Genomic DNA, 13,737 nt, shown 5'->3' with positions numbered 1-13,737 from the left:
TTCCCAGTATCCATGACTATCCAGTTTAATCTTGCTATTAAAGTGGAAGGGAATTGCAGTACTACAGACAGACCCTTGCAGAAGATTCCGTTACCTCCACCAGCTCTGCCTCTCTAGCTCCAATTTTGGAGCCACAGTGCCAGCCAGCTTACTCCTAGGAGCATATCATTCCTGATAATTTTCCAGTGCTGCACATTGATGGCATAACAGCGCTGCCCTTGCCAGAGTCTCTCTTCTTTTAGGCCTCTTAAGGAGAGTAAATATGCAATGAAGTAGAGGGATAAAGGAAGACAGAGAATGACCAGTTTGCAAATTGAATTCTTTCTGAATAACTTCAAAATCTTTGATTGTGTTGGCTAAAGATCTGAATCTTCAGATATTAAGTGCTCTAAATAATAATAATGCAGAGAAGGATAGAAAAAGAATAATTTACATTTGCAGTCCCTGAGGGCTTATATAGTGTTTCTATTTAATGTTACTTTGTTCACCAGGAATACAGTAAGGTAAAGTAAAAACAAAAAAAAAAAGAACTAATTCTCAACTTTCATAATGTAGAAACTAAAGGCTCAGAGAGGCTCAGATAGCTTACGTGACTCTCCGAGGTCACATGACTGTTACCTGAGAACCAGGAATAGAATTTGAGTTTGATAACTTTTAGCTACTTCTCTGCATAACCGGATACAGTAAAATGGAACTATTTCTCAGAAGTCCCATGGCAGTTGAAGTTAGGAAATGGAACCGTTTCCCTCCCTACTTCATAGTCCGTAAATTTGTCAATACTTTATCCAGCCTCACCTGGCAGTCCTGTCATTTGGCCATTTTTTTAATCACATTTTCCACAAAATAGTTCAGATACTCTTCATTTTAACATTCTGTTCATGTTGGAGATATTTTCAAGATGTCACCCTACATAGTGAAATGTCTTTCCACCAAGTAGTCTCTTAGATCTATTCCTGTTCTAGGAAAGAGTACTGAAAAGCTATTAAGGTTATCTTGGTTTTCATATTTCCTCATGTCATATTTAATGCCAATCACTCTGGCTTTGAGGTTGTACTATAATTTTATTTCAGCCCTCTTCCAAATAGCTTTTGTTGAGTTCATATTTTTTAAAGAAAGTTTTATTATTTACAATAGTAAAGACTACTGGGCTTTTTTTAAATCTCTGTTCTTATAATCAATCAAGATAAATATAAATGATCTTATTTTGTATAAGTCTTTTTTTTAATCCTCACCTGAAGACATGCCTTTATTTATTTATTTATTTTTTTACTGATTCTTTAGAGAGAAAGAAAGGAAGGGGGGTGGAAAGAGAGAGAAACATTGATGTGAGAGTGAGACATCGATCGTTGCCTCCTGTACTCATCCCCGGACCAGGGATTGAACCCAAGACCTTTCAGTGCATGGGAAAATGCTCAACAAATTGAACCACCCCAGCCAGGGTTATCTATACTAATAAAGGGGTGATATGCTAATTAGGGCGAAAGTCTTCTGGATGACCTTCCGGACGTCCTTCTGGACAAAGCCGCAGCGGCTGCGAGGGCCAAGGTGCGGCTGTGAAGGACCCAGGCTCAGGCAGCCACAGGTGACTGTGAAGGGCCGAGGTGCAGCTGCAAAGGGCCCAGTTTCAGGCCGGCAGTGGTTGCAGCAGAGGGGTAATGGGGGCGGTGCCTTCCCCTGATCCTCCAGGTTGCCTCCTGCACAGGGAGGCCAGACTGCAGCTTAGGCCGGGAGCTGAGGCAGAGGCAGTTAGGGGCTATCAGGTCTGCAAGGGAGCAAGTTAGGGTCAATCAGGCCAGCAGAGGGGCAAGGTAGGGGCGATCAGGTCGGCAGGCAGAGGCAGTTAGGGGCCATCAGGCAGGCAGGAAGAGGGGTTAGAGGCAATTAGGCAGGCAGGCAGGCAGGCGAGTAGTTAGGAGCCAGTGGTCCCGGATTGTGAGAGGGATGTCCCAGATTGGAGAGGGTGCAGGCTAGGCTGAGGGGACCCCCTCCCGTGCACGAATTTTGTGCATTGGGCCTCTAGTTTCATATAAATAATAATAGAGTTTCACATATATATACTTGTTTGGAGAATATAACTTTTCTCCCTTGTTCTTGAGGCTGGAAAAATTTGTTATGCTGTTTTCCTTCACTATTTTAAAAAATGTATTAATATGAAAATTTTCAAAATATGTACCATATCGGAAAAGAGATAATATAATGGACACCCACATATTTATCACTCAGATCCACTGTTAATTCTTCTATCCTTTTTTGCTTTCTCTCTCTTTTTGCTGGAGTATTTTTAAGCATATTCTAGACCTTATGTCATTTCATCCTTACATTCTTCATTGTGCACCTCTAAAAATTATGGATTTTCTTTCAATAATTATAATGATATTACTGCTAAAAATTTATAATCACTCCTTGATATTATTGAATAATCGATCCATTTTAAAAATGTCACTTACTATTTCTAAAATGGCTTTTTGCAGTGATTTTGTTTTATATTGGGTCCAGACAAGGGTCAGGTTGTCATATCTCCTCAGTCTCAATCTAGAGCAGTGACTCCACCTCCCTTTTTTTTATGCCACTGTGGAGGTACTGAATCAGTTCTCCTGTAGACAGTCCCATATACTAAATTGATCTATGCTTCCTCATGTTGTCATTTAACCTGTTCCTCTACTTGCCTACCCATGTCCCATATTTTTCTGTACACTGAAAGTTGCCTCTGAAATCTTGATTCAGTTCAGATTCAACTTTTAAGTATAGTTGGTAATTGTGTTGTGCTCCATGTTGCTTCACGACCAGAAGCACATAGTGTGGGCTTCTTGCCCTTCCAGTGAGGCCAAGATTGATCAGTAGTTCAGATGGTGACAGCAGTCAGTCCTTCCCGTTAGCTTTTCATGTAATGGTTTCAATTACTGATCTTTGCCTGAACTAGTTCTTTCATTGATGTCGCAAAATGGTGACTTTGTAATCCTATTGTTTTTGCACATGTATTAGTTGGAATTCTTTTATAAAGTAGAACTTTACCTCATTTAACTAGGGCTATTTGGTTATCCTGAAACACAATTAGCACAGCAAAAGCAACATAAATTCTTAATTATTTCTCTAGTTGCTCATTTTCAGATAGAGATTTAGTGCCATGGATACCTCCAGTGGAAATCTTTTATAAACTCTTAGGTTTTGTTTGTCTTTTAAACAATATATTAATTATATTTCAATAAATTGCTTTTTTTTTTAATGCTCTTATTGTCCCATCTTTGGCCAGTAAGAGCCCCATCATATTGATTCCTGTGTCTTTTTTTTTTTCTTGATAAATAAAACCAAATGTTTATTTACACCAAAGAATTCTAACACTGGATCTTTTACATATGAAGGACAAAGTATTATATATACACAGACAAGGGGTGGCAGGGCTGTAACAAGAGTGTATAGTTTCCCCACAATTACAGGTCTACCATTTCAGTTTTAGTGGAGACAGTGGCTCTGCTCCTACCTCTCAGATACATTTACAAGACTGAGGGGCAGGTCTTCTCACTGATGGCATGTGAGGAAAGGGGAAGGTAGGAGGAAAAGAAGGTAGAAAGCTTAAAACGAAGCAGTGTGGCCACACCTTTCACCAGTTCTTAAAGCATTGCTAACATGAAACCTATATAGACATTTTTCTTTTGTACAAAGCAATCAAGTTTACCCAGTAACTAACTGAATTCAAATTGAAAAAGATTTTGCCTTCCCCCTCTTACCAGCTATAGAGCATGTTGGGAGATGAAAGGAGAGAGGACCAAGGTAAAGAGCCTGGGAGGGAAGGTTATTAAAGTTTTCAACTAAAGTGAAACTAAACTTATAAGTGATTTGGATTTAGGGTTAGGCCAATAAGACATGATTCATCTCTGTGTCTTTTTTATACCCCCATAGCTTCTGATTGTTTCCTTGCTTTTTGGCACAACTGTCTTAAGTTCATCTTGTACCTTCCCATCCCTCTCCTGCAATCAGCCACTTCTTTTAGTGAGGAATAGTATTTAGAGATAGCTAGAAAATATATGGATGTGTATTTTTAAAAAGAAAATAAATTATCAGAGCATATAGTATTATTTCAAAATAATAGTTTTATTATAATAACAAAACTACTGGATGAGGTTTTAGATTTCTTTGCAGTTCTCATTGTCCTTAAATATGTTCTACAAAAGATGCACAGTCGAAATGCTGTGCTTTGAAGTCACTTGAAATAATTGTGTTAACTACGTGGTTATATCACCAATTTGATAATTAGGTTCATTCATTTTACATTATTGTCAATTTGGGGGATTTTTTAATTTTATAAATATTTTTAATGTGTAAACGAATTACAAGATTATAAAATGGAAATGCTATAACAAGAGAGAAGTCTCACTCTCATTTCTGTCCCCTCAACTTGTTTCTCCCTTCTCCATAAGCATCCATTTTTGTTAGATCTTGATTTATCCTTCCAGGGTTTTCTTTTCTAAGTATGAGTATGCACACACTTATAGTAGTATTTATATTTTCTCCCTTTTTTACACAAAGGTAGTAAAGCATATAACTCTTACATACCTTGTTTTTTTTCCCCCCCACTTAATAATATATCCTGAAAGTTACTCCATGTCAGTTTGCTTATGGAGGTCTTTTTTTCCTCCCTCTGCATGGGTATGTCATAGTTAAATTAATAAGTCCCCGTTTCATGGGCTTTTGGGTTGTTTTCAAACTTCAGTTGTTACCATAATACAGAGTGAGTAGCCTCTGTCATGTGTCTTGTATTTTTGCCAGTGTATTTCTGGATAGATCTCTAGAGGTAGGATTATTGCTAGGCATTATCAACCAGGAAATCTCACTAGAGACTCAGCACCTTGGACTTTTACTGGAGGCTGGTCACATAGGCAGCCTCTGCGTGGCATGTACCAAACTTTCAGACTCCCATAAGGAAAGTGGGTGTTCGTCATGAACCATATTATTTGTGCAGTTAAGGCACAGTTAGCCACTCTTGTCTGTTAATGGCGGAAACCCTCCTGAAATCCAAGTTCCCAGATGCCATGTCAGCCTTTTAGACAACCTTTCAAAGGATAGCAGTCAGACCTGCTAGGTTAATGCTTTTTTTCCATAGCAACATTTTCCTTTCTTGAACTATTCATATATTTTGCCCATTTTTCTGTTAGGCTTATGGTGTTTTTTTCTTGATTGCTCTTTTTATATATTAGAGATTTGGGCCTTTTGTGACCTAATTTGCAAATATTTTTTTTCCAATTGGTCTTTTAGCTTTGCTTATTGTATTTGTTTGTTGTTTGTGTTTTTGATAGTAATAGCTTTTTCCATTAAGGTTATAAAGGAACTCTTCCATCTAGAACTTATATATTTTTTTAATCTTTTACGTTTAGATCTCTAATTCATATGGAATTGACCTGGTATATAATGTGAAATACAAATCCTATTTAATTTTTCCTTTTAAAAAAAAAATCCATCTTTATTAGTTGAAGAGCCACCTTTAGTAGACATGTAACAAATTTCTCTATGTTTTTAGGTCTATTTCTATACTTTCTGTTCTATTCCAATGGTCCATTTGTCATTTATGCATCTGTGCTGCACTTTTAATTAAAGAAACTTTATAACATGTTTTAACATCTGATAGGGCTAGCCTTCTCCATCACATGCCATATTACTGTTATTTTCTTGCTTATTTGTTTTTCTTTAGAATCAACATATCTAAATCCAGGAAGAAAACATGTTGATATTTTTATAGGAATTATATTAAATTTATAAATTCATGTGAGAATTACCATCTTTATCATGTTGAGTCTTACTGTCCACTAATACTGTCTTTTCATTTTGTTATGTTCACTTTTGTATCTTTCTTATATTTATTGTTTTTATAAATCCCTCCACTCAATTTTGAGAAAAATCCTTAATGCTTATATGATAGATTCGATGTTGAAACCCGGCATGTGTTTATTGGTGACCATTCAGGCCAAGTAACCATCCTCAAACTGGAGCAAGAAAACTGCACCCTGGTCACAACATTCAGAGGACATACAGGTGGGACTGAAAGCAAAATCCATGTGCCACTCGCTCTCTCAGGAGCTCACATGTGCTGCATGTTCTGGTTTCAGATAAGTTGTGAAAGTGACAGGGTACACTTTGGGCTTATACAAAGATATACATGATATACTTAACTGATTTCAGAATGGTTCATTAGAATCTAATGTCAAAAATTTTCAACATCAATACAAACAAAAGAGGACTCAATCTGTTTTGAAAACGTTGGTGATTTGGTTCTTTATCATATTGCCCCGGAGACAGCCAGGGTTGGCACATGTTAATGAGACATTGTTTGAGACTCTGTGGCAGCTGCACAAACCCCTGGAAGCCAAAAGGACAGCTGCCTCAGTCTGTCCCTGCCATCATTGGGTCTAGGAGATGGCGGGCAAGACTGACTCCCACTTCCAAGACAAGTGAAATGAAAAGTATGTTCATCGTGGGTAACCAGGTTGTATGAAAAGGTAAAAGTCCTTAACTTCCCTTCCTTTGGGGCTCTTTCCCATTTAAAACCCAAGGCTCCCTTTATGTTACTAGCCTGCTCAGAGTCATTTAAACAAGGTCATATAAAATATCCACACAGCCTTTGAAAGTCTTGAATAGGTGATGATGATTAATTTTTTACTCGTATTTTTAATGTGTGATGTTAACCTTGGAAAATAAGTCACTGCCTGTTTTCATGGTTTTTAATGGGCTTTATCCTCGGCAGATTACACCCATGGTTGAGTACACAACATGGTTAATATTGAGTTTAGGCATCATATAAGAACAAAAGTAGGTGAATGAGAGTGTAAAAAGGGATAGTACCGAGGTCATAAGAGATTTTCTAAAGGGAAAAAAAGGAATGGGAGAAAATTGAACCCAGAGAAAAAGATTCTTAAAAGATCATCTGAATTATCTCTACGTTTGGGAGGAAGAATACACAGAAACATATCCCCTGAGGCTAGGACTCAGTTCTCTCTGATTGGATTACTCTTTTTAGTCACTTAGACCCTGGCCAATCCTGGCCTGGTAGGGATCCAGAACTCTCCCACCTCAGGAATCTTAAACGTATGTATTTCACTGCTAACTTCAGTCTCCTAATCTTTTACTTCCCTAAACCCTTATTCCAACTCCACTTGCTCTTCCCCTTGTTGAGAAGTCCGGTCCTTGATCCCTCACTGCCCTGTGTTTCCAGCCCATCTTGTCTTCCTTCCCAGTGTGCAGCCCCTTTAGCCATGTGCTTCCCAGCATGCTCAGCTCAGGACCCCTTTGTTCTTCCTCTGTAAATTTTGTCCGTGATTCACTCACTATCCACGCTCTCTCCTTGTGCTGTCAGCCACTGACTGGGTCAGGACTCAGCTGCAAGTTACGCTGGGAGTCTTAGCCCATCATCGCAGGTTCGGATTCATCATCCCAGTGCAGAGTCAGGAACTGCCTCTTAACCCTGCACATGATTACTGATCCTCAGCACACTCCTCTCATTCCCCTTAACACTTTCTCAGACCTTCACCACTTAACCTCAGCCCCCACTCCCTCCCATTCCAGCCACTTCCTTCAAAGAAAAATAGATATTATCAGGTAGAAGCTTAAAAAAATATTTTTCTTGCCCACCCATATTCTCCCCAACAAACTTCTCTACCCGCTCCTTCTGTCTTTCCCTTCTGCCTCGAGCAGGAGCTTGCTGTCCGCTGGCCCTAGGCTCAGTCTCCTCAGGGTCTCCGCATTAAAAGTCATTCCCTCTTCTCCCTTTTGACTAACTCACTCTTCTCAATTTATTAACATGCTAAGGTTTCTTGCCTCTCTGATAAAAACAAACAAAAACCCTCTCAGTCCATGTCCTGTTGTAGCAATGTCTTTAATAGCAATGTTTTTTCTCTTCTTAAAAAATTGTGGTAAACTATACCTATTCTTAAATTTACCATTTTAATCATTTTTTACTGTGCAGTTCATTGGCATTAAATACAGCCACACTTTTTTGCAACTATCACCCACCATCTATCTGCAGAACATTTTTCATCTTGCAAAATGGAAACTTTGTACCCATTAAACACTAACTCCCCTCTTTCCCCCAGGCCCTGGCAAACACCATGCTGCTTTCTGTTGTCGATGAATTTGACTACTACCATTCCTCCTGTGAATAGAATCATAGTATTTGTTTTCTGACTGGCTTATTTCATTTAGCATAATCTTCATGTTGTAGCAAACAGCAGTGCTTTAAAAGAATAACCTTTTCCTCACTGCTTCAAATTCTTCATCTCCCATTTCCTTTCCAACCACCTGCCATTTGGCCTGTCTCATCACTCCACTTAAACTGCTTTCCCCAAGGTAGCCAGCCGATGGCCTGCTGGTTGCCAAATCCAGTGAACTTGTTTGAAACTATGTCCTACTTAAGCCTTTCAGCAGCGGCACTTCACGTTGTGGCGATTCCTTCCTGCGTGTACCTGGCCTCCTTTGGCTTCTGTGACACATGCTGTCTCCCCGTTTCCTTCTGCATCTCCAAGTGCTCTTTCTCCTCTCCTTTGTGTCTCTGTGCTTTCTGCCCTGGACCCTTGTCTCTTTACACCTGTGAGCTCTCTGGTTGATCTCAGCCACTATTCTCAGTCACAGAAACAAAAGGCACCATCACTGTCCTAAAATTTCTTCCAGCCCAGTGAGGGAGACAAAAGCTAAACCAGTAGTTCTAGTGCCTGGTGGCAAGGACGGTGGGGAAGCAGGCCTAAGTGCCTCCGAGAACAGAGAATGGGCACCTCGCTTGGATGCCAGTGGGAGTTAGGGAAGGCCTCCCCAGGGAAGATGTGGTTTGAGCTTAGATCTTTGGGGGAGGAGGAAGTGTTGACTTCATGGAAAAGTAAGAAGAACAATCTAGGCAGGAAAAAAATCCGCATGGTCCAAGGCATGGAGATTTGCAGGAGTGTGGCTCTCTTGGGAACACCTAGTAACTCTTTTGGGCTGGAACTCTGAGTATGAGGTAGGGGCAGCCAGAAATGAAGTGAGAGTCAGCTCAGATCATTGAGGGCATGTCAGTGAGACACCATTAAAGAGGTATTTGGGGGGTTTTGTTTGTTTGTTTGTTTTATTGGTTTTAGAGAGAGGAAGGGAGAGAGAGAGAAACATCTATTTGTTGTTCCAGTTACTTATGCATTCACTGGTTGCTTCTTGTATGGACCATTAAAGAGTTTTTAAAAGCAAATATGTTAATTTGATCAAATTTAAAAGATTGTTCTGACAGTGAGTAGAGAGTATAATTGGAAAGCTAGTACCTAGAAATGTGGTAATGTGAAAGCAAGGAGTGGATGGACCTAAGGTAAAAATTTAGGTGGTGAACTCAGCAGCCATAATGGGCTGGCTAATTCCCAGATTTGGTTTAGGTGGAGGTGGTGTTGAGCCTGACCTTTTGGCTCTTTAGTAGTTAGGCGTTCACCATATGGTGGCTGATAGGAGTGCTCTGAATTCTTTGTTGCTGCCTTTAGGTCAGAAAAAAGGTAAGTAGCTGCTTCTTACCGCTATATGGTGAACCAGATGTGGCCCAAGGGTTTCATGTATTGCGAGTTAGTTCTAATCCTATATAATAAAAGATGTAATATGCTATCACCCCACCATCTATCTGCAGAACATTTTTCTGCAGATAGATGGTCGTTTATGCCGTGAAGCGAAATGACCGACCACGTAACGACCGGATCACGGATCAGCAGGAGGGTGGGGCAGCGAGCTATAAGCCGGCGGCGGAGAGCTACAGGAGCAGGCAGGGCAGCAAGCTATGAGGGGGGCGAGGGGAGCTACAGGAGGGCGGGGCAATGGGCCGAGAGCTACTGAAGGGCAGCAGCGAGCTACTGGCAAGCTATTGGCTCATGGATTCGTGCTCAGGGCTACTAGTATAAAATGTTACCTTGACATTGTGTCTTGTCTTTCTCAAAATGTTTAAAGCATTTTCATGTAATTTTATCATAAGGTGTCTTTGAGGAAGACAGAATATGGCCCAGGAAGGTCACTAACTAACATGAAGGCAAATGTAGCAGGTCATATATTTAACTTGCTATTATTCCTGGACAATAGTATCTACCCATTGCCAGTCTGGCTATAGCACAACTCATTTAAAGCTAGGATGTCTAAGAAAGTCCATGGTGGTTCAAGCATGTTACCGAGTTCCTCCTATGTAGTAGGCCCATTTTGGCCCCTGAGAGGTCCCAAACTTGGGCAGACACAATTCTGGAAAAGGGGTTTTTGTAAGGATTTATTTAACCTCCTTCCTCCCCTATCCCATAAACAAAGACCTTAAGATGAACCCAGATCCATTATAAAGTGATCTTGGAGGTCTGGTCAGTCCAGATCCAAACTCCGAAGCAGACAAGTTTTTGGTACGTGTGCAGAGCCATAACATTCCCCCGTCACTCTGTTATAGTACAGAAGATCATAAAAATGTGGGTTGTGATGGAATCAGCCTAATAGTCATACTCAGAGGCTCTGACATAGCATTTACTAGTCTAAGGGGACTTAATAAACTAGTTTTATGTTCTTATGCTTCCTCTGCTGGTTTTATTTCTAGACTCTAGAGCTAAATGTCAAGTATTATAGTGTTTTGCTATTTCTGCAGAAATTAGAATATTTTTCTACCAAAAAGTCACACACTCACTTGAAGGGGAAAATATCAGATTTTGACCATTCATAGTATCAATTAATATTTTTTCTTTTACTTTTTAGAAACTTTTTTATTAGTATAAACATATTAGAAACCGGAGGGCTTAAATGTAAATCTGCCAAGCATACTAATTAATGAAAAATTAAATACAAACTTTTTCATTAACTGCTAGGAGAATTATTGAAAGTGAAACGGTAACTAACAAATAACAAAAACAAGGAAAGACATAGTTCAGTACAAATATGGAGATTCAAATAATTGAAAACATAATTTCTGTTTACAATGGAGACTTTCAATCAATCTAGTTTATATAAAATGTAATAGATGGATATTTTCATCAAGAGTCTCTATTTGATGAGTGCTGGATTACATAGGTGAAAACAAGCATAATGTTTAGTTTAGCCGACTTCCAGTCATGGGAATATAAGCATTAAACCAATACTTGCAGATAATCAAACATGAGTGTAGCAAGTGCTGTGGAGCCTGGATGCCAGGCATAAGCTGCATTGGAAGACAATAACAAGAGAGCTCTCCTTGTCCAGAGAGTTAAAGAGAAGCTTTCGAGGAAATGGCGCATAAATGACACCCTAATGAAAAAGAGGTGGTGGGAATATTCCAGGCCCCAAATGTGTGAAACAAGTGTGACGCCTGGCGTGGGAAAGTGTGAACAGCTGCATGAAGTCAAATGGCCCGTGTGGAGAGCCAGGGGAGAGTACAGGCTGACCTTTCAGGCAACGTTAGGAACCTCAGACATTGTTCACAGGCAGTGGGAAACCAGTGATGAAGGGTAAACAGGGTGGGAACAGGCTCCATTTTAACCAGTCTCTGGCAGCAGTGGGAGTGGATGGAGTGGGGACAAGAATGGATGTGAGCAGACTGTTTAGAAAGAAAGCAGCTGCTGGTGTTCCTAGAAAAGGTGACCTTTGTTTGGACTTAGGGGTGGCAGTGGGCGTGGGGAGAAGAGGGATTCAATTTAGGAATCTGTTCAGGAACCTGACAGGCTCAGGGGAGGCCTGCACCATGGCCTTAAAAACTCAGAAGCATAGAGTAACCCATAAGATGGTCTGAAATTAAAACATCCTAACTAAAAGCAGTGCATGGTGGGTAGTCATGTCATAGGCCAGTGTTTTTTCCTAACAAAAGGCAGTCTTTGCCTTTAATAAAATAAAAACCTGTTTAGGACATGCGGATTCAGCAGCACTTGGCAGTTGCAGTAGGAGTGGCTCCAGGTTTCTATCTGGAGCACTTGGGTGGGCAGTGATGCTATTTACTGAGACCGGGAATATTTGAGGTAGAACAGGTCTGGGAGAGAATATCACGGTGCTTTAATCTGGACATGACCAAGAGATGCCCCGGGGGCAAGGAGACAGCTGGATGTCCATTTGTGGGTCTCAGGAGGAAGGTGTAGCTTAGAGATAGAGTTTATTTACTAGTAGCTTTATCAAAACACTCATCACTTCAACCTAGAGCAAAATGCAGTAACTGAAAGGTCAACTATTTCATTCAAGAGGCTTCATGGTCTGAGGACTTACTGTGACTCTGCTTTAGGCACCTTTAGCCTACATACCTTCACCTTGCATGGTGTGACTGGACGCTCAAGTGAGGTATCAGTCATGTACTAGTGAAGAGAGACCCAGCAGTTTCTAGCCCTGATTTTTATAGCACTCCACATAGTCTAGCTTTTGTAAGATTGGTTGTAAGTCTCCAAAAAATTTTGTTCACTAAGCATTTTGGTAACATGTATTAAACTTTTTAAAATGTTTATACTCTTTGTCTGGTAACACATTTGGGAATCTCTTCTAACTAGTCAGAAATGTGAACAGAGTTTTATGTTTAAAAATATTCATCTTAGCAAAATTTATAAAGTTAAAAGTTGAAAAAATCTAACAATAAGTGAACTAAATTCAGGTATGTCTTTGTATTGGGATATTATGCAGCCATTAAAAATTACATTTATGAGAGTATATAATAGTGCAGATAAATTTTATAATGATTAAATAATTCTATTTTTAAAAATAAATTTATTTATGTTAAAATTATTCTGTAGGTCATAAGGTGGAGGTCAAAGGCAGGGAGATGCATATAATAAAACCTTGAAGGGGAGCGGAAAGGTGGAAGAAATGATTTCTGTCATTTAAAGCATCACAAACCCTGGAAACCAACAACCATTGCAGCCCCTGGCTCTCATTCTCCTAGTTACGGAGGGCAAGGAGGATGGCCTGGGTGTGGGTCCGAGCAGAGGTACCTGTGTCTGCATTACTGTGGAATGCAGGCTGGCCAAACGGAAGTGGATGCCTTCCCCTGCTGCCAAACGTGTTCAGTAGAAAGACTGTTCATCAGGAAGCTCTGTCTGCTGATAGATGCAAGAACCCACCTGGGAAGGAAGAGACTGTTCCCAGCCACATTTCTCTCCATCTGTCTGTGCCCCTTCCATGGCTCTTAGTGCGCTGTCTTCCTGCTGGGCCCCAACTCCCAGGCTCTGCCGAATGTCTCTGTAGTGATGCTTTATTGCTCTGGTTTATTTTCCTCCCATTCCTTTCTGCCATCCACTCAACAGGAGTAAACATTTATGGAGCACCTACTGTGTACCGAGCACTATGCACTGTGCTTGAATACAAAGATACAGAACCTAAAGTCTATGGGAACAGATTTATAATCCATTAAAGCTACAGCGGGTGAGTGTGACAATGAAACGTGCACAGAGGTGGCAAGCTCACCTAGATTAGGAACGTGGGGGGAGGGTTGGGAGAAAGCTTCCTGCAGGAGAGGACACCTGAGCTGCACCTTGAAGGAGGAGGAAAAGGTACTTGGATGATAAAAGGTAGGACCAGCACTCCAGGGAGAGGGAGTAGCCACATGTCCCTGAGTGAATGGCTCCACCAAACACAATGTGCATGTCCTTCTTGTTCTCAGAGCTAATCCCATCGTCTTATCATTATACATTTGTGTTGGCATTAGGTCTGAGTTTTACTTGATTTGATTATATCCACAGAGCTTAGCACAGGGCCTACCGTATAAAAGATGATCAATCCATGCTTTTGGAACTGACATGAAATGAATGCTGTGGTTAGCAATTTATTAGCCAACCTCCAATG

General features: G+C 40.4%; 1 protein-coding gene across 1 annotated transcript in view; it reads left to right on the top strand.

The window, feature by feature from the left end:
- Nucleotides 1-13,737, top strand: part of WDFY2 (WD repeat and FYVE domain containing 2) — a 213,878-nt gene that overhangs the window by 162,277 nt on the left and 37,864 nt on the right. The window contains exon 6 of the mRNA XM_008152072.3: nucleotides 5,912-6,024. Coding sequence (XP_008150294.2) covers nucleotides 5,912-6,024 — 113 coding nt within the window. The remainder of the gene's footprint in view (nucleotides 1-5,911; nucleotides 6,025-13,737) is intronic.

Source organism: Eptesicus fuscus, chromosome 8 (genome assembly GCF_027574615.1).
Source record: "Eptesicus fuscus isolate TK198812 chromosome 8, DD_ASM_mEF_20220401, whole genome shotgun sequence".
Classification (NCBI taxonomy): domain Eukaryota; kingdom Metazoa; phylum Chordata; class Mammalia; order Chiroptera; family Vespertilionidae; genus Eptesicus; species Eptesicus fuscus.
Note: the sequence above shows the minus strand (reverse complement) of the source record. Positions and strands in the feature narration are given on the sequence as shown.